At 43.3% G+C, this 21,323-nt stretch overlaps 3 protein-coding genes across 17 annotated transcripts in view; 1 reads left to right on the plus strand and 2 right to left on the minus strand.

Moving 5' to 3' along the window:
* The window catches only part of LOC311012747 (alpha/beta hydrolase domain-containing protein 17A-like), a 7,664-nt gene extending 416 nt beyond the window's left edge, over positions 1-7,248 (plus strand). The window contains exons 2-6 of one of the 2 annotated variants that reach the window (XM_084008373.1): positions 490-580; positions 1,032-1,528; positions 1,785-1,979; positions 2,644-2,823; positions 2,995-7,248. In XM_084008373.1, the coding sequence (XP_083864499.1) occupies positions 1,035-1,528; positions 1,785-1,979; positions 2,644-2,823; positions 2,995-3,220 (1,095 nt within the window). In that variant the 5' untranslated portion in view covers positions 490-580; positions 1,032-1,034 and the 3' untranslated portion in view covers positions 3,221-7,248. The remainder of the gene's footprint in view (positions 1-489; positions 581-1,031; positions 1,529-1,784; positions 1,980-2,643; positions 2,824-2,994) is intronic. The other variant, XM_084008372.1, reaches the window with a different exon arrangement.
* Positions 6,666-13,370, minus strand: LOC311012746 (uncharacterized protein). Its single transcript, XM_084008371.1, has 13 exons — positions 13,152-13,370; positions 12,360-12,506; positions 12,223-12,280; positions 11,886-11,958; positions 11,513-11,616; positions 11,025-11,114; positions 10,344-10,415; positions 10,202-10,264; positions 9,968-10,067; positions 9,769-9,831; positions 9,573-9,672; positions 8,141-8,233; positions 6,666-7,761 (listed from the first exon to the last, which is right to left on the minus strand). The coding sequence occupies exons 1-13, from the start codon at positions 13,223-13,225 to the stop codon at positions 7,746-7,748; spliced, it is 1,053 nt and encodes a 350-aa protein (XP_083864497.1). The 5' UTR covers positions 13,226-13,370; the 3' UTR covers positions 6,666-7,745.
* Positions 13,371-16,433: 3,063 nt separating this feature from the next.
* Positions 16,434-21,323, minus strand: part of ptprsb (protein tyrosine phosphatase receptor type Sb) — a 61,619-nt gene continuing 56,729 nt past the window's right edge. For all 14 annotated transcript variants that reach the window (XM_084007125.1, XM_084007128.1, XM_084007130.1 and 11 more), the window contains 5 exons: positions 21,028-21,154; positions 20,792-20,917; positions 19,942-20,096; positions 19,697-19,832; positions 16,434-19,138 (listed from right to left, as the gene is read on the minus strand). In XM_084007125.1, the coding sequence (XP_083863251.1) occupies positions 19,070-19,138; positions 19,697-19,832; positions 19,942-20,096; positions 20,792-20,917; positions 21,028-21,154 (613 nt within the window). In that variant the 3' untranslated portion in view covers positions 16,434-19,069. The remainder of the gene's footprint in view (positions 19,139-19,696; positions 19,833-19,941; positions 20,097-20,791; positions 20,918-21,027; positions 21,155-21,323) is intronic.

A 21,323-nucleotide genomic window follows, 5' to 3' on the forward strand; every position in this document is an offset into this window, starting at 1 on the left:
ACGTTAGAGGTTAATACCGTTGTTACCGTGTAGCTACCGTTAGCATAGCTGTCGCTCCCTGTCTGTCCGTGGAGGGTGTTTTAATTCGTCACCGGGGTCCATGATCACATCGAGACATCGGAGGCACTTTAGTCCTGCAGCCTCAGTACACACACACACACACACACACACACACACACACACACACACACAGAGAACACGCGTCGGTTGGTTACAGACGCTTTAATCTGGTGACAATAACAACTGACACCGAGACCCACATTTCGGATCCGGGTCTGTCTTTTGTCTTTGAATTCCTCAGCTGTAGTGTCTGTGTACGTGTATGTGAATGTAGATTTAATGTCTTGATATGTATTACCTGTCACACTCAGCCATACTAGCCTCGAAAGAGCCACATTAAAGAAGCGGTCATGCATCTGCAGGTCTCCTACAGTCTGCTGGTGCAGCATATGAGCCATTTGATGTGTTATCATTTCTTGTTTTTATCAGGATCCTGCTGGCACAGGGACTAGACCAGAAGACCGTGGCACCGCTGAGTGCCAGTTAAGTTCAAGTCCCAGGGATTTCTGAATCCAGGTATGTTCTTGGAGATGCCAGGAAATTGCTGAGTGGATGTTTCTCTCTGCTTTTCCTAACTTGGAAAATCATTTCCCCCTGAATGTGCAACCGTCTCCCCTGATTAATAACTGTGAAACAAACATAGGATATGCTGGATCAGTAAATCACCGGCCGAGCTTGTGCATCACATATCTTAATTAATGCTCTGTAGTTACTAGATAATGATTTAAACATTTCCCTAATTAATTAAATACTTGGCCTTTGCTGTGTGATGTTGTGCCGCTGCTAATTTTCCCAGAAGCTTAATAAACTTGATATTGTATTTCATTAAAATTCTGACTACAGTGGAGGTGCTCTTTATTTAAGGTGAGGTGGTGCACCTCCACTATAAAACTTCCTCCTTACATGCCTTTTTGCTATTTAATCGTTCTTCCACCTAATTACTTTGTCTACCATGTTTATTTTTCTACCAGAAGATGAACGGTCTGTCCATACGAGAGCTATGCTGCCTGTTCTGCTGCCCCCCTTGCCCCAGCCGCATTGCAGCCAAACTTGCTTTCCTCCCTCCAGAGCCCACCTACGCCCTTCTCCCTGACCCAGATCCAGGTTCTGGAGCTGGAGCTGCCCCTGGGTCTAGTTCTGGGGCTGCTCAGCCTTCTCTTGGAGCGCCAGGACTGCGTTCCCGGCTGAGCACTGGTAGTGGAGGTGACAGAGGAGGAGGTGGAGGTGGTGCTGGAGGTGGGGGAGGTGGTGCTGCAGCTGGAGGTGGTGCTGGTGCAGCTACAGGAGGTGCTAGTGGTGCTAGTGGCGGCGGCGGTGGGACTGAGGGCAGGTGGAAGCTGCATCTTACAGAGAGAGCAGAGTTCCAGTATACACAGAGAGAGCTGGATGTGACTGATGTATTCCTGACCAGATCTAGCCGAGGGAACAGGGTGGGCTGCATGTACATTCGCTGCGCCCCCAATGCCAGGTAAGAGACACGCCACCCTCCAACACCTTGAGACTGAAGGCACGTAAATCACAAGTGTGTATCTGTGATTTGTGTGTACTTTAAATAGGGCATGTTGCCTTTCTTTTGTTGGAATCAAATATGGACATCATTTTCTCAATCATACAATTATATCATGCTTTCTCCATCAACTTGGGCTCTCCAGGCCAACAATGTCCCCGCTTAGCCAGCCGCGTAACTTCCTTGGACTTTCTTCTTCCTCCTTTTTGTCTCTCAGGTTTACAGTGTTGTTTTCCCATGGCAATGCAGTAGACCTGGGCCAGATGAGCAGCTTCTACATCGGCCTAGGCACACGCATCAACTGCAACATCTTTTCCTACGATTACTCAGGCTATGGTGTTAGCACCGGCAAGCCCTCTGAGAAGAACCTATATGCTGACATTGATGCTGCCTGGCACGCCCTGCGCTCCCGGTAAGCAGTGAGAAACTGTCCGTTAGCATCTCCACAGCATCCCAAATGAACAGCCAACGAACTCCAAATGCCTCTTAACGTTTCTTTGGTAGATAAATCAAACTGTACATTTCCCCACCGTGGGACTAATTAAGGATTATCTTATCATAAATCAGTAGGTGCCATCACGTTTGGTTGTGTCGGTTATATAGAAACTTTGTCCGTTCAGGCCGTGGCACCCTCTGTCTGACCATCAGCCCCCTGTCCAATGAAAACGAACCATGGCTCTGTATCTATAACAGACTGATGATGGCTGTTGTGCTCTGCTTAAAGCGTCAGCGTCCAGACATCTGGAAAATATTCATCTTTATCTGCCGCCAGCATGGTTAATGAGCCTGATGTCAGACTTAACAGTCTCAGGTGGCAACATAAAGGAACTTCCAGGCCACCGAAGAATTAAAACTTAACTTCTTAAGACAGTATTCAAACAGGTGAGGTAAGATGAGTTATTGGTGTCAAACATGGCTGGTAATTATTATCACATCTCAGGTTCTGTTTTTAGGTCATCATGCTCTTTGCTTATGATAATGTATTAACATGAAACACACTTGGACTCTGCATATGGAAATGCACACACAAGTCTTATTTTGATAGTCTGTGTTGAAAGCTGTGTTTGTTGTCTCAGGTATGGCATCAGCCCTGAGAATATCATCCTGTACGGACAGAGCATCGGCACAGTTCCCACAGTAGACTTGGCATCACGGTTCGAGTGTGCTGCCGTGGTCCTCCACTCTCCGCTCACGTCTGGCATGAGAGTGGCTTTCCCCGACACCAAGAAAACATACTGCTTTGATGCCTTCCCTAAGTAAGGGGTTTTGTGTTAACCACAATAAAAACATTTTTATATGTATTTTTTTAGTATCGAATAAGCATTCGATGTTTAGGCGTTTGGTCAATACTGACAAAATGATCCTGTATCCTGTTTTTAAAAATTGCCTGTTTAGTGCCTTAATAACCGCCATCATTTGTCTTCCAGCATAGAGAAAGTGTCAAAGATCCCATCTCCGGTGCTCATCATCCACGGTACAGAGGACGAGGTGATCGACTTCTCTCATGGCCTCGCCCTGTTCGAGCGCTGTCCCAAGGCCGTGGAGCCCCTCTGGGTGGAGGGGGCGGGGCACAACGATATTGAGCTTTACAGTCAGTACCTGGAGAGGCTACGGCGCTTCATCAACCAGGACCTGGCTGCAACGCATGCCTAAAAAACGAACAACAGCTTCTCCGCGGTCATATGAATGAGACTGTGTGTGTGTGTGTGTGTGTGTGTGTGTGTGCGTGTGTGAGTGCGTGCATATGTGTGTGAGAATGTGAGCATGTTTGCAAAGTATGTGTGAGAAATTCACCTAAAAAAAAACGTGTGATTTGTTTTTTTGTCTTTTTTTACACATCTGTGTGTCTTTGAAGCAGCACACCTTTCACGTTAGTTTTCAACACAACGTACTGTATGTTCCAATAATGTCCTGGTCGAAGGGAGAGGAGGGTTTTTAATATATCGGTGGTGAAACGCTTTAAACGAGAGCCATGTCAAGCAACTTCACAAATCCGTTTTTTAACGTGGGGAAGTGTATGAATGTTTGAAACGTGTCACTAACACGAGTTAAGACGTGACAACAATGTGCTTTCCTCCAGAAAGGCACACAGATGTGTTTTTAAGCGTGTTAGTGAGTGTGTAAGTGTTGAGTGTATAATTCATATCTCCATGGACATGCGTGCACATGTTTGGGTGTGTGAGAGGCTGTGCTGACATGAAGGACATCCTGATGACTTGGACAGCTGCAAGTGGAGGAGGCTTGTGGAACTTATCGTTATTGATGTAATTTGTCTTTTTTTTGCGTGTGTATGTATGAAGAATACCTCCACGGCTTGACCGGTTCTCTCTCCGGTGGACATCAATGGTCAAGCATGTGCCCCTCCCCCCTCCTCCTCCACTCCCTGTTTATCTGTTAATGGACATCCATCCGACTGCCAGGGCATTTCCCAAGTTGTTGTCCAGCTAACACTAACCTACTTTCTCTGTGTGGTTCGGGGGTCCATCTCCTTCCCCTGGTGTCTGCTAGGGTGGATACATAAGGACTAGTCTGGAATACTGGCATGGCTTGAATGGCTGTTGGGTGTCTCATACGCTCCATCATTTTAACACTGAAAGGCTTCCACTTTATGTGCTGTAGCTTTAGCCTTTACCTGTCCACAGCATTGCTTACATGGAATTATTTAGTATTTCCCTGTGTTGCTTTTGCCCAACCAGTCCTACATGTTTCCGATAAAGAATGGCGGCGCGGTTGAAATGGAAGCCGAGCTTTGAGAGCCACTCCGAGGATATCTCTGTTTATGTGGACATTGTTTTGACATTAATGGAACAAGCTCTGGACGTGCGGGTTAACTTGGTAGTTGTCGTGTCACATTAGATTGTTTGGCTGTACACAGAAGGCTGTAGCACGTTTGTGGCTGTTAAAGGTTGGGCAGAGTGCACTGACTTGGTAGCAGCAGCATTAAGTCCGATTTAAAGGGAAATGCTCTTTTTTCACTTTCTTGCTGAGAGTTGGATGAGAATGCTTGTACCACTCCCATGCTGAGGCTCTCTGAAGTGACAGACGAGAAGTATTCTGGCACCAAACCTCTCATTCATGGACAACATGTTGTTTTTGCACTTCAGGGTTTGTATGGAAACCAGATCCAGCATGTTTATTTGTGAATCCTAGAGGTGCTGGCAGGTGGATCCTGTTACCTTTGTGCAGAGCTAGGTTAGCTGTCCGCCCCCTCCCTTTTACAGTCTTTGTGCTAAGCTAAGCTAACCAGCAGCTGGCTGCAGCCTCGTATTCCGAGGGTGGAATCAATCTTGTCTCAGCAGGAAAGAAAATAAGCGTATTTCCTAAATGGAGAAGCGAGAAGAGCAGCTTAATAATTTGTAGTCTTTTCAGGTGAACATGGCCTTTAGGGGAGATCGATGTCCTGGCTGGATTTAGAGGCTCTAAAGGTGTAAGGAGACAAAGTAGCTGCTGAGTTGACCAAACTAATGAGAATTATATCCGTTGTTGCTCAGAATAATGTTGTGTCTCACCACATTGTCTTTTGTGTGACGCTGATGAACTTGCAGTCGTACGGCAGTTTGTTTCCGCTGCGGTAGAGCTCATCAGCCTCCTGTTCATATGCACATTTGTTTTCTAACATTCTTGTCTCGATGTAATTAATCTAAACGTGTTTGTGGTAGTGTGGGGCCATGGATCATTTGTTTCAGAACCACGTGTGTGGATGTCATGGCAAACGGGACGGGACGTCATGCCTACTACAGCTCTGGTTAACCTCTGTGGCCCGAAATGTACAGGAGCTCTCTTATGGGTGGCGGCATGCTTCATGTCTGACACAAGCCATGTTTGAGCCTCTCACTGTTGGTGTGGTGCAGGTTCCACCACACACAAACTCACACCGTTGCACATGATCACACACACACACACACACACACACACACAATACATGTACTGTAGTATACAGTACATTTACACATTTATATATATATCAGATCAAGCATGACAAAAGCAGGTCTTAAGTTCAGCACTATTGTACAAAGCATCCAAAGTGTAATAAGGGTATAAAATGTACGTTTTGTGTGTCTTCATTATTATTGTCTTTTACAGGCCAGGATTAAGGACGCTTGCGTCACGTTTGGTCAACTAGTGATGGGCCCTGTATGTAGACCTGGGAAAAGTACAAGAACCAGGTCTTATGGTTGTAGGCTAGCACCACATTTCAGATCTACACAAGGTGTTTGCTGCAGAGAAGAACCATCTCTTTCAGTGATAGTAGCTGTGTTTTTTAAGGGAACTAGCACTGGTCTGATTACTCCATTGTGGGAGTACAAGTGGGTCTTAGTGAACAGCGCTCGCTTCCCGTCAGCACCTCAAACAGGGAATCTCACCCTTCTCATCCTGGGCTTTGTGCGTCTGATATTTAAATAATGGACATCTGTTACCATGTTGGACCAGGGATCTGGGCAAAAAGAAAGATGAAGTACGCCTCAGTTTGTTCCTGGACAGGTCATGTTATCAGGGAAACCACTGGATCCACCTTTCATTCATGGGGGTCAAGAAACTGGGTGGAGACTTGCCGTTTTATCGATGCACCACTTTAGTTGATGTATATTGTATCCTCTGGCCCTGAATGTGTATTGATGGGGGGGAGGGGGGGGGGGGGGGTGAACAGTGAAAACTGTATGCATGTCTATTGTGTTTTGCAGAGCAAGTGACGGGGTGGAACATTATCTCTATTATGTATTCTATGTGAGGGTAAAGCTGAACTCATGGCATTGGAACATTGAAGCGCTTTTTAAAAGAAACGGGACATTGGTTTGAATTTTTTTTATTGCCGATACTAACTGATGTATTGTTATGAGTTCTGTGCTAGAGTTTGGGCGGGGCAGTGTTAGGTGGGAGGCTGGGTGGGTGGGGTCTAGACTTTATTAGTGGGCTGTTTATATGGTTACTGTACTTATCTATTCTATTCTTTGTATTATGATTTGTAATTTTATGTTGCTTTTTTGAACTGAGAATATGATGTAATGAAATTAATTCATGGGACTGAATCTTGACCTTTTTATGGACAACAAAAATAAAAAAAAATATCACTTATGTACAAAAATGTAACAATGACTCGTTTTTAAAACAACCTTTTTATTTGTACATTACGTTAATACGTTAATAAGAATGGAGATCTGTTGGACTGTGACGATGAGTTTTTATAAAATCATACAAAGACTATAATATAGTACAGGGTTTGTTTGATGATCAGATTCAAACATCACCTGTGTATTTTTTTTAATTCACACAATAGTACAGTGGACATGTTATACTTGTATCGCCGTAGTTATTTTGACACAAACAGAATATTTGGTCAGCATATTGTTTAAAGTCATGGAGATTGCATATGAATACTGGACATCACAAATTATCTATCAACCTTGTTAATTTCATAAAAGAGCAGCAGCAAATCTTTTCTAGTTTGAAGAAATAGACATTTTAAAGTGCAGGTGAAGTTTTAGTAGTAGTGACTGCCCTCTGCTGGCTGATAATTAACATTACTGGTCTTGTTCATGTCACTAGATTCCATCAGTTTACAAACTAAATGTGAACTCTTATTTCATGACATAGAAATTGCTTCAAACAAATCAACAATTAAGTGCTTATTTCACTGCATCTGTGTGGTTTCTCAGTGTTGCAGGATGTGTTGACCCCCCCCCCCCCCCCCCCCCAAAAAAAAATGATCCAAGACTCCAGCAATCTCGCTGAGCTCAGCTGTTCACCGGACAGGAAATAAACATGGCTTCAGCAGGTTGCCTCCGTATGGCTCAGTGCACAAGATCCTCACTGCAATGTTTGATCTGCCAGCAGAGAATGACTCCCAACAGAAATATCGTTGTGGTGCTTCTCTGCCAGCGCCGTCAGTCATCCGTGTAGTTCACCACGCGTGGTCTGGTTCAGACGTCCCAAAAGCATCTTATTGCTCACCTGAATCCTCCCTAGACAAGGCACTAACATGGGAGATCAATCTCTACTGCGAGTGAACTTGTTAGTGCACAATATTGTAAATTTAACTGAGAGATGCTCTGTGTAAAATGGGCCGAGTCTCACTGCTCAGATGCTTCTGGGAGCCTGTCTAGACGGGATCAATATACAGCAGGATCTTCATAGACTGGAGCCCTGGAAGGATTTGTTCGCCACAGTCCCCTGCCACTGGCTACGTTTGTTGGTAGCTGAAAAGGAAGCGACAGGTGAAAGCATTAATCCTTTAATCAAATAAAAGATGCACCACAAAATGAACATACATCAAAATGTTACTAAAGCAAAAGGAAAAAGGTATTATCAGTGAAAAATACTTAAAAGTCTCATCAAATTTTCATCACTTTACAGTATTTCCCTATGAAATGTGGCGTGAGTGAACATACTTCAGCACATACTTCCCACGATGTAATCACTTATCTCTCGCCCACGTTGCTCTCACGACCGATGACGTTCATGTCTAATCTGATCTGAAAGTAATGGTTTTAAAAGTCCCTAAAACCGGTTTGAGCCATCTCACTCAGGACTTTTGCTTGACACGCTTCCCTTTTCTTTGTCTGTGCGTCTACTCACTCTCTCTGTTGTAAAGACAACTCAATCAGCTGCTCCTCCAGTTCTATGATCTTCAGCCCGATGTACCCAGACACCAGCAGGAGCAGCGCCAGCCTACAAACACACAGCATGTAAGGACGAGCATGCCTGAGATTTTACACTCACTCATTTCTCTTTGTGTGGAAAATAACTCACAAGCTGATCTGAGATGGGTACATACTGTAAAAGTCCTAACAATAGGATATCAGTAAATTGTATCAGTGTATAGCGTGAGTGAACAATGCGTGATAACGTTTCTAGAACCACATCTTGAGGATTAAATTGTTTTCTTTCCTTGAGTTTCTAGCCAACCCAGAAATTCGACATACCAAAATGTGCCTCTGCCCACGTAGCTGCACTAATGTGTACAGAGCTGCACAGAATTCAACAACAGGAAACTTTGAAAGTCTCCTTCCCAGGCAGTCATCTTCCAATCTCTCTCCATTAACACATTACATTTACACGTACAGCAATATTGGAGTAAAAACCCCTGCTGTACCAAGCAGAGAGATCCACAGTGTTTCTTTACTTCAGTAAAACATGCAAATCAACATTAAATTCCTCCTTCACAATTAAAAGCCCAGTATTCAAAGTTTAAATCAGGTAAATGTAGAGAAATCTTATCAGCTAAATACACCCTATGGTGTTATATTATAAAAAAGCCCAAATGGTTCTTAAAGGAGTCATCACCAGGAAATCGCAATTTCTCTTGTTAAAACATGCATATCTGTGTTTGACCTCAGTTGAAACTTGCCTGAAAGGCTGGAGTTTGAAAGTGGCGCCGTTTTTTCGCTTCTGCTCTTTTTCCGAACAGGAATAGCACACAAGGGTGTGCATTCCTAAAGCACGAGATTTTGATTCTGCGCCTACGGTGACGTCACCGTGGAGGCTACTTGCATAAGCCCACCCCTCTTTCACCACCCAACCCCCCCCCGTCCGCTACCTGACGTCCTGCTGTAAACGTGTCTCTTCAACCGTCTCTGGCTCTTCACTCTCCGGTACGGGTTCCGACTCTGGTTCGTACATAAATGCCTGAATTCCGTAAGGTTCGTCATTTAGTGTGTGCGCCATGACAGGGGGCTGTTTATGTTTTGGAGTCTGCATGCAGGCAAGCCCCCCCGGCTCTGTCCTTCCTGCGGCGAATCAACGCGCGCCTCATTACATATTATACAATGCACATCCGGACCAGTCAAAACCTCGCGCGTAATCTCGCGTGATAAAATCGCGGTACGAAAAAGGGTCAGAACAAGCTCAATGTTTGATTAAATTTTTTTTTTTTTTTTCTAATAAGTTTTACGAATTGATCCAAAGCGATCCAAGGGGGGCTGGATACGTATAAAACCAGGTGATGACTCCTTTAAGTACAGAACTTGAGTAAATGTGGTTAGCTGTGTGAAATGATAATAATACTCACAGCATCATGTAGACGTAGAAGAGAAGGCCGAGATTCCTGATTTCTCTGAGGAAGAAGAGCGGTGCGACCATCTCAGCGATCCTCCAAATCCACGATACAGCTGGTTGAGGGAAACTGGTTATTGTTCAATGATACTTTCCTTTATGCCTTATGGGTACCGGGAGTAGATATTACATGTCTAACTGTGAGCTCTTACACACACTGCTGTCGTCTTCGCCCGTTAAGCTGTTTTGACGAGTGGAACTGTGTTTTGTAGGAGCTAGAAAGGCACAAATATACATTATTATATTCAGTAAAGAACATTTTCAATTGAATTATCTTGAATAGATGTTTTTTTTAATTTAAAAACGCTGCTACATAAAGGAGCCAAACAACATAATCTCCCCGTTTCTCACCTTCACTGGACATCAGAGGAAAGCTGTCGTCGAGAGTAATGCTGTTCTGTCTGCTCAGATCACGATCCACACTGTCCTCCAAACTGGAATAACTGGAGAGCTGCAGACAAAGACACGGATGCTGCAGGTCAGTGTCTCTGTCACTGTGCAGCACACACTCGTGTCTGCTCAACTATAACCTCGAGTCCCTGAAATTCACAGTTTCTAAAAGTCTTAGATGAGCAGCAAACGTACCACGTCATGATCAGCTTCATTCTCTGCAGAGGACAGAGGAGGGCTGGGGTTGCCACTCTTCCCCTGTTTCAGACAAACACCAGTTTCAGAACGAGTTTCAAAATGATGCGTTCATGTTCGTGCAAATTAGTGGAGCACCAACCTGTAAATGTGAGAAGACAATGTGGAGGAGTTTATAACACATCTCACGGTTCCTCAAAGACACGAACGTGAACTAGAAAGAGAAAAAGAACAAAAAGGTTCATCACGGAGACAAACTATGTGTACGCTGGATGTTAGAGTTAATATTAATTAGCACCACTAAAACACTGGACACACCTGAGTCAAGCTGATTATTAATAATTAGTCTATAAACCTGATTAATAAAAGCACTACTGCTACTACATTTTATGTTTCATTTAATAGAGATATAACATTGGCTAATGCCACAAACCACATCATTTATAGTCTCAACCTGTTCCTAAATGAGCCATTGTACAAACCGCTAAATATGTCATTAATTATCTGTTTTGAGTTCTGTGGTTAAGGAGCAAAACAACAAGTATGTTACAGTCCGTTTACAGGAGCTTTTATGAACACAACCCCCCCAGATGTGTGATGTTTTACTGAGTCAGAAGCCCCAAGAGCTTTTAACGCATCACTGAAAATAGTTAATTCAGTTCTCATTCGCTTCTTCTGCAATATTTTAACTGCACACTTATACTGTACATCTGTATCTGAAATATAAAGTCAACCTTAAAGTAATAATCTGAAAGATTGTATTTAAATAAATCAGAGAGACTGTAACTTAAAAATAATAAAAGGTCTATGTGTGCACTCTGACCTTTTCTCCATCAGCAGTATGAACAGACAACATGGATAAAGCTGAGTTATGTTTCTTCACCTCCTGGATGCTGGACGCAGGAATCACCACCTGCAATGGACAGAATATCATCCTTGAAGCCTTCACAGCCTCAAAGCCGACATTACAGTCATATTTCACTTGTTCCCAATGTGACCTGAAACATGGATGACCACGTTAAAGAACCGGCTTGTTATTGTATTCTCTTCAATCATTTCTCTCTGTGAAGTCCTTGGTTTTAGGGTTAAAAATACCAAATCCAAAGATAGTCGATGTTCATGCATGTGGGATGTTTAAAAGTATGAAATGTGAGAAAACCAAAGTAGTGCCACCACTGTTATGATGTTTCAGTGTAAACTGATTTCATTTCACTTATGTGTCCCTCCAGGTGACGCCTGCTTCACCTGTCCATTTCCCCTCCGTGGGACGATAGAGGGTTATTATCTTAAACACGTGTCACAGTATGTTACCTTTGTCTCTTTGAGCAGCACTGACGAGTGGAAACTCAAATGGGTCTTAGAGACAAAGAGTTTTCCGTGATACAGAACCTCCTTCTGTAAGGCACAGGTGAACGCTGCAAGACACACACACACACACACACACACACACACACACACACACACACACACACACACACACACACACACACACACACACACACACACACACACTGAGGTTGTGAGGAAGCTCCTCAGTCACTGTGCACCACTTGGCAAACACCGTAAGAGAAAGCACTTCATCAAACAACAGGGACAAAATGAAAAAAGGTCACAACGTGATGCGATTTCCATAATCAATATCAATATCGAGGTGTAAGTAACAGACTCTCACTGCACAACTCACTGTGTGTCAGGTTCTCCCCCTCAGGAATCTCCTGGAACAGCTTGTGGAAGGTTTTGTTGTGCTTCAGGAAGCTCTGTACGGAAACAACAGAGTTTAAAATACATCACCTGAGGGGAATAACTGTGTCTGTCTGCAGTTTGGTGCAGAGAAGGAAGTTAGTGTACAGTCGTGTTTCTGTGAAAACCGCTGACAGTTGTGGCCAAACACAATGCTAGGTCAAGTCTGATGCATAATGTGTAAATATAGATTGTAGAAACATTAATTATCCCTGTGCTGCAACGATAAAAGGTGTGTTGTAGAGAGCAGGACGTAGCCGGATGGTGCGAAGCGGACCTACATTCCTGTGGATGCGCCCATCTGGTCGCTCAATGTTCTCCTCTGCAATGGTCTTCTCCCTGAGGACATGAGATAACATGTCTGAACTTTGTCTGGATACCCCCTTAATCTCATTGTAGTGTTGGAAGCAGAGTGTACCTGGGGGACATATTTAAGGCAAGGCTCTGATTTAGCTCCTGCATCTTCAGTCGGGCATCGTCCAGACTCTGGCATTCTCTGGATTTCTTACTCCAAAACCAGCGGCTGCCTTTTCTTCTGTCAATGACTCCGATGCTGTCCAGACAGCTGTCCCAAGGGAGCATATAAAAGTCAGGCCATCTTTTCTGTGTCTCACACAGGTGGGACAGATATAGACCATAAAGTGAAGAAGCCACGCTAAAAGAGAAATGCATTTCTCTCGGTGGGAACATGGGTGAATGCGTTGGATGTTCACAGAGGGATGAAACAAACTGCTCCTGCATGCTGCTGGTAAACTTTTCATTTACACCAGATAAGTCTGATGTTCCACAGAAATGAACGCAGACACAGAAAATATCTTACATGCGTAGCATCAACACAGAGTCAACAACACAGGTAGCTGAGGAGTACACAGGTAAATGAGGAGAATATACATGTTTTGCTCTGTGAAAGCAAACATTAGACTCGTTCCAAACTAAACACCAGCCGCATTGACTCAGCTTGGGCTAATTGTCAGCTTGTTAGACGTGTGGTTAGTCTGCATGGTTTCACTTCTGAAAACCAGCAGCTACAAACACAACAAGAAGCTTGAGCTTGAAGGTAAGGTATGTACACTCTTTGTCAGTTGTAAAAGATAATATGTAAAATGTGATGAAAATAAAAGATATTCTCAACATCATGAAGCATTGAAAGGAACATGGAAAGACAATAAGAAACTAATAGTACAATATTATAAAAACTAATCCTACTTACATAGAGCTGTCCAGTGATAATTTCCTGCATTTCCCATCCATGATGCAAAATAAATACTTCCAGCTCATACACATGTACACACTCACACACTTTCACACGTGCAGTGAAAGACTACTTAATGAGTTTAGCTCTATCAGCTCTACAAACTCATCTTGTGAGCGATTCTTTGCTGTTGCTCACTGGAAGTAACCCTGGAGTTAGTAGGAGGCAGGTCAGAAACAGGACACGAAGGCAGAATACTTTTAGGATTGGCTTGTTATTGTTGAGTTGACCAATCAGCTGTGAGGGGGAGGGATTTTCACTAAGCTAAACCAATCAATGAAGGCAGGTGGAAAGTCATCACATTCTGCAGTTTCTGCTCCCTACAGCAACAGCCTCTGGGTGGTCCTACCTGCCTGACCTTTTGACACACACACACACACACACACACACACACACACACACACACACACACACACACACCTAGAAGCACTTGCACGTAGTGTAACAGTTATGCAGAGACAGCTGCCATATAACCTGCTCAGCCTGCACAGATAGAGATCAAGGAATGATTGTCGGCCAAAAAAAAGATTTACAAAATGTTACCAAACATTACATTCAAATTTTAAGATGATTATTATATATATATATATATATATATATATATATATATATATATATATATATATATATATATATATATATATATATATATATATATATATATATATATATATATATATATATATATATATATATATAAATAAGCTATAACACAAGTGTGATGTGTTAATCAGTTGGCCTTTGACTGGCTGGCTGAGTCAGAGGCCAACTGGCTCTGACTGGCTGATGACTGTGTTGTAAAAGATGATCGCACTACTTGCCAAACACAATAACAGAAAAATGCAGCAAATATTTGAGACAATAGAGTTGGGCTTGGCTGCGGGACACAAACTCAGACTTCCAATAATCTCTAGATAAGCTCTCTGACAGCGTGACCTCACATCTTCCAGTTCAGAGGAGGAAACAGACTGAGCTGTGTGATTAGGGTGATGTGGAAGGTGATTTTTGCTTGACCTGTATTTATAGCCTGATCTGATACAAGATATTTTGGTGTTCAGATGATCAAAAAATGGGGATGGTTGTTACATTTTTAGTTCTAACTTTGACTCCTGACAAAGAAGGCACAATGAATGATTTATCCTTTTATTGTTTTGCTTATACTGTAGAGTAAATGTTTATGCATTTTGTCATAGACAGTGACGGTCTGAAGATTAACTGTAAAAGGTTGTTGCATGATTGTTGGGTGTTATTGTTGTATTATATGATTTCACTGGGTCTTGTACAGTCATTGTATGTAACACTCTGTTTATACTATGGTTCACTTTCACATAACTATATGAATGCTGAACAATAAAAACACACCACCATGATTATTAGGTTATTACCATTTTGAAATACAAGGAAGGTACAATTGTCCTTGTTGGCAGATGTTGTGTCCATTCACTCCCCCGTCTGCAGCTTAAAGCCCTGTGCTGACCTGTAACCGTGAACTCTGAGCAGCTGGTGTTTGTGTCAACATTTGTACTTTACACAATAATTATAGTTTTGGTTTAAACATTTTGTCAGATGTAACCACCGTGTTCTGCAATCCACATGAAGAAAGGAGCCATTTTATCAGGTTGTTCTGGTGTAATTAAGAAAATGTAACGTGAAACAATTCAGGAAAATCTGAAATGTTTTTATAATCTGCACACATTGTGATTTTTGGCTGGAGTTAACTTCACACAGCTTGTCAGGCAATCCACATGTTCAGATAACAAGTATGTTATGTGCTCAGAAGGTGTTTGGAGCAGTTCAAGGTCGCATTGACCCTGTGGATCATTACGATGTGAGGCTGAGAGGAGACAGCTATCTGCCACAGTAATCATGTTATTGGTGTAAAACTACCAGGCTGTATCGATCCTCCTCAAGAAGGAAATACTGCAGGTCAGAGTCATGCAAGCATTCATGTGATGGACGGAACAATTCATCCCCCACTTCCTCTTCTCTGCACTACTTGAGCTATGGAAAACAAATGACCACATGTGAACATCGTACATATGCGAGTCCTACGACGCTCGTAGCGGTCTCTAGCGGTCTCCATTCATCGAAGCCACTGAAGCGGTCTTATGTGGGCCAAAGCTCGTAAAACAAACTCCTGACTTGACCTCAAAAGCAAAAGCTCTACATTTGGGGAAATGCGCTAATTGTCTTGCCAGAAATTATATGCGGGTGTTGATAACACGGTCACGTATTTAAATAGCTAGAGCCAGCAGACTGTTAGCTTAGCCTAGCACAGCGACCGGAAACGGGGGAAACAGGGAGCGCAAGGCAACTTTGTCCAAAAGTAACACAAACACACTACAAACTCCTCTCTAACCAACACGTCACACAACAAACAAAGCGTAGGGTGAACATGAAATGCGTGTTATCTTCTGACAGAGCATAACTAGCCGTTGGCCCTGCTAGGCCCCAAGCTAAAGCTAAAGCTAAAGCTAAGCGACGCGACGCGACGCGGCTAGCGGCTAGCTGCTAGCTTCTGATCTGCCGACCAGAGTGACATCGAGCGTCTCACCTATCTAATGTAGTCTCCGGCAGCCACGCAGGTGATTTCAATCATTCCGGATGATTAGACCTCTGTGCGGGCTCAGGTGGTCGTGGGCCAACAAACCAATAAGCGTTCGTCCCGCCCCACCAGGTTCAAGAGTGTGACGTCACTCCAACCGAACCCTAGAAGAATCTAATCAACGTGATTGACCGGAAACACCTGTGTGGCTGTGCAGAGGCTGTTATTTATTTATTATTTGGTCAAACGACTGTTTCAGATGTCAAAGAGATTACAAAATATTTCTCTATGTTCTATGTGTTTGCAAAATTGTGTGCTCGTGTGAGTTATTGTAAAAGCGTTCATGTCAACATCCAAGATGTAATTATGACGGATGTTTCTGAAAAGTCAAATATATTCCTGAATCCTCACACTAGCAGCCAGTTGGTCACATAGGAATACTTTCCTCTACCAGCCATCCCATATGACATGACCTGTCATATGACATGATGACTCACCCTGCCTGTCCAGGATTACCATGCTGGAATGCTACCGTTTTGTAACATTTCAAACACATTTACTCACAGTTTCTATATGCAATTTTGTCCATTTAGTAAAAGCTGGGTGACGGGAGTGCATTCAAGGTCACTTTGGCCCCATCTAGTGGACGAGGAGTGAATAACAAAGAAGAAAAGCCACAAGAATCGAGCAGCTCATTGTGCCGTATATCCAATCATCCTGCTTTTAATACAAAGTCAAGATACAATATCTACATCCATGGTTTGAAAGGAAAGAACAGGTACATAAGTGAGGGGGATGGCGTCATCAGAGCTGGCCCTCAACACATATTATGTTTAATGTGTGTGCCTTTTATAGTTCTCTTGACACAATAATCATTAGAAATCGAAGGAATAACATATTTTATATATGTCACACACTGTCAAGACTTCTGGACCACACGTAGATTTCATATCAGAATATTTTCAGATACAAACAATAACTTTTGAGTGTGTGTGTGTGAGTGTGTGTGTGTGTAGCTGGGCCGTTCTTAACCCGTTCTCTGTCAAAAATACACTTGCTACCATGTGCTTTCCAGCAAACTAAATACCAACAGCTTGTCTTGAGGTATTCACCAACAAGTCTGCTCTATATATCTAACTTCTGTGATGCCTTTGAACCTATCACCTGTCACGGTGGGGCTGACCATACCTCTGTTGCTATATGATCACTGCTGTTGCTATGGAGTCGGGGGAAGGAATCAGAAGGGCATCACTGTAACTTAAACTAGGTCTGCCTCTAACGAACATCTCTAGCTAACTAGTTGGACATCAGTAATCAGTATCAAATAGCACCCTACACAGAGGGCATACTTTATAATAATGAAGCAAATAAAAAAAAAGCACCAAAACTGACCATTAAAAATAAAAAACAAACAGTGACAATATCATACTTTAACATTGGCTCGCCAAAGAAACAAGTAAACAACATCTTATTGGTTATAGTTGCTAGATATCCCAAATAAATAGATTTAAAAACAAACATAAAAAGTAACAAAATAGAATAATAAATATCTTAAAAAAAACATAAGAAATAAATATGACAAAGTGAACAATAACAATAAGGCGTTTTTCTTTTGCAACAATAACAACTACATCACATCCAATCCCACGTTATATCTTGTGCTCAGACGTATGTAACTGTACTGTATAGGACTTCCATGATAGACTGTATGTACAACATCTGTGAAACCGCCCGACACACTGGAACATCGCTGTGCTCTTCAATCACCACGTGGGACCAATTATGATTATATGCCAAATCAATAAAAGATATATATTGATATCACAGACTTGTGCAGTTGTACTGGAGTAGACAGAGAGGAAAACATAATTTGGTTAAATTGGGGGGGTGGGGGGGGTTCTGTACAGTGTGATTTCGGAACAGAGACAATTTGAACTGTTTATATGGAGTTGGGACAGGTGGGTGAGGGGAGAGGACAGTGAGCAATTTACCACTTGATTGTTTTTTTTACTTCTCTCATTATCTTTCACTGCCAGTGGCTTTAAATAGTAAAACACCAAACTGATTTAACTGCAAAGTGGTGCGATTCAAGTAAGGTAAGCTTAAAAAAAAGGAGAAAAATGATCAGGAAACAACTTTCATCCTCGGGTTTAAGATACTGTATGACAATAAAAGTTTAGCACACAACATTAAGCAGCATGTTTAAACACAGAACACATGTCAGCGTAAGGCAAAGACGTACAGTAAAAGACACACAGAAATCATGTCGGCAGAAATGGGACGAGAACTGTTCGAAACGGGGGATGAAGCTCAATTCTGTCATTAGCATTTTCTTTCAATAAGCCACTGCTGAGATGACACAATAAGGGGCCGACTTGGAGAGGAGATGAGCTGGAGGATGAACGAGGGGCGACAGCAAATAACAAGCAAGCTTTGTTCAATGAAGAATGTGCCGGACTATAAATCTCGGCCCAGTTGAGGATGCGACGGGGCTCTGATCGCTGTTCTGAGAACAGCTGTTACGCAGCGAGGACACTATTGGGAAGCGTGAACTGATGCTTGGCCAGCGTGTGACGGAGTGGTCTCCAGTCGGACTTTCTGTTTACGCTGGAAACAAAGAGGGAGCCGTCTCTCCTTTAGGCCACACTTCATGTTCACACTGCATGGTTTCTCTTGGCACTGTGCATCGAGTAAATGAGCATCCGCATGGTTCTCCAACAGTCCTCAGGGTAGTCGTCCGCTTTAAAACATGATCTGAGATATCTGTGGTAGCATAGACATCTTTGAAACGGACTCACAGACACATAGAAATGTTCACCATTGCACTTTGTAACCCCTTAGTACACCAAACCAGTAGATACAAAGTTGAGGATAAAAAGCCCATTTAGGGTGCAGCAAATATCCAGGCTCTTTGTGGGGTGTGTTTGTTTTTTGTCGTTTTCTTTTTTTTATACACATTAAGTATCATAATTCCTGTTCATAAGCTGTTTGTATTTCACTGGTTCATATTGGAGATAGCTGACCACAACATACATGTATTATACGTCCTTCACACTGGAACACTGAGGTAAGTATATGGATTACACATGGATAGTCTCCACACCCACCAGCTCCCCAGGGAGACCCCTGATGAGTGTGGGTGCCGTTAGACACACAGATTTCTTGTTGCTGTTTTTGTTGTTGCGTTTTTTGTCCTCGTTGGTGTAGAATTCGTCTTTGTGTTGCTCCCAGAAAAGAAATGTTCACGATATTTCAGGCCGTCTTCCTCTCGTTGAACCCGTCGGTCTGTCTGTGGACCTCGAGGCAGAAAGATGGGTGGACGGTTGTTGACTTACGTTGCATAGTGGTCAAAGCTACCCAGGTACTCCAGAGCAGCCTGGTAGCAGAACTGGTACTCATCCTGAGGACACAGAGTACAGAATACAGTGAAAAATCATTGACTGGAAACACCTGTAGGTACATTTTGTATCTAGAATCATCATCGACGGTGGTATTACACCAGAGGCTTTACCAAAATCCTTCCTTTACTCAATGTCGGGAATGGTGTGTGGCATATCCATCTCAATCTCTGGGTTCGGTCTTTTTTATGTTACCTTGCCATGTTTTGAGAACATTTTCATAAATTTTCCTATTCACTGATTTAAACTGAATATTGATATTTAGTAATGCACAATAAAAGGAGCAAAAGCCATACAGGTGGCCAAGTATCTCAGGCTATATGCGTTTCAGGTGGGATGTTGCATGTTCATCAGTGTGTATCAGGGATGATGTGGTTTATTGAAGACAGTAGGTACCCAAGGAAGAGTAGGTGTTGCCCTGGCAACAAGCAATGGGGATCAAAATAAACAGTGAATGTCACCGGCTGACTGATATGCATTATTCATGCTTGAGGAAGGTATGTTTGCTAGAATAGTAACGGTAACGGATCAGTCCGTCCCACCTGCTGCTCAGTGTTTACCTCAGTCTGCACCATGGCTGGTCTCTGTGTGCGCAGCATTTTGACAGTCTGGAAGATGTCTACCGCCCCTTCGTAACGCATCCTCTCCAGGACAATACTCAGGGTGATGAAGACACCTGTCCGCCCCACGCCAGCGCTGCAAAGGAAGCCATGTGACTATGAGTTTACAACATGCCACATTCTGACCTGCAGTTACAATGTAATTACATGTACTTTTAATTACCACTGAATGGTTTAATCCTTACCTGCAGTGAACGCTGATTGGTCCATCCTGGCCAAACTGCTCCTTGGTTTTGTGCACCTGGCCAATGAAATCGATGAAGCCCTCCCCAGATTTGGGCACGCCTTGCTCTGGCCAATCAGTGAACTGGAACTGACGAACCGTCCGTGATTGGCCGTCCTGAAGGAGTGAGGAAATGAGGAGTGAGTGATTTTAAAGAAAACCTGAAGGCTGCGTTAATCTGACAGTGGATCTGATGTCTTTTCAACCCATTTCAAGATGTTTATGCTTGATGGTGATTATAAAGAAAAGAAGCGTTTATAGAGATAATTCTTGCTGTATTGACTGAGCTGATGCTGGATCAGTGGCTGCTGTGGTTAACTCCTGGCTGTAACGTCAGGACGTCTGCTATTGTCAGCCACTCAGTAGGCAATTACGTCTTTTCTCTTCTGCTCAGCCTTTCTGACTCCCCTTTAATGGAGATCAATAGAGCATCTGTCGATGTGGCGTCAGTGCAGGACAGGCTTAACTGGAGTTATCTATGACTGGCTGATATGTGCACACACACACACACACACACACACACACACACACACACACGCTGTCAAGGTGATCTGGAGACAGCGTGGTTGAACGAGTCGGATGCCTGCTGATAAAGCTAACCTGTTGTGTTACACGCATCCACATACAAACACACCCCAACGACACACACTACAGGTCGATAGGACATGCTCTGCTCCGCTACCTTCCAGCAGCACTGATGGATTGGGAATATAGCAGAAAGGTCAAGGAGCGTCATGTTACACTGCTGTTTGAATACAACATACAGCGGGGAAAAAAACCTTTCAATAAAAAACCAGGTGCCGTGAACATACCCTGGCATCCGTAACTTTGAACTCCCGGAGGATGTACTGAGGCATGTTGTACTCAGCCATGGGGTCCACCACGAAGTACTGGTACCTGGCTGAGCGCTCAGCGGGCCAGTACTGGTGACACTTCTCCTGAAAGAGCAGAACACACAAAGAAAAGATTGATGACATCGTGTACAGGGTTGACTTTTGCCGTTATCTGTAGCTCTTTGTGCGTGATTGTATACTTTATTCATCCCTACCCGTCCCATTTCTCTCAGTTTAGTGAGCATGACCACTATAGTGGAGTTGTGTTCCCACAGCATCCTCCAGAAATCCTCCGTAGTCTCAGCCAGCGGACCCTGGGTGGCAATGTAGCCTCTCTGCTGCCTACACACACACACACACACACACACACACACACACACACACACACACACACACACACACACACACACATTTAGAAGCTACCCCCTCCCTTCATTCTCCCTGTTTCTTCCTCTGTCAAGCATCAAGACCGAAAAAGGGGGTCAGGCTTCTGGCAAGAAGAGGAACAGTC

The sequence above is a fragment of the Eutrigla gurnardus genome (genome assembly GCF_963514095.1).
Source record: "Eutrigla gurnardus genome assembly, chromosome: 4".
NCBI lineage: Eukaryota > Metazoa > Chordata > Actinopteri > Perciformes > Triglidae > Eutrigla > Eutrigla gurnardus.

Excerpts from the sequence above, each read along its gene's own strand:
- LOC311012746 (XM_084008371.1), bottom strand. The coding sequence starts at position 13,225 with ATGTGTATGAGCTGGAAGTATTTATTTTGCATCATGGATGGGAAATGC. Across the intron at positions 12,507-13,151 it reads TTATCACTGGACAGCTCTAT|CTGTCTGGACAGCATCGGAG; the intron begins GTAAGTAGGATT and ends CCCTTGGGACAG. Across the intron at positions 10,068-10,201 it reads ATGAAGCTGATCATGACGTG|CTCTCCAGTTATTCCAGTTT; the intron begins GTACGTTTGCTG and ends CTTTGTCTGCAG.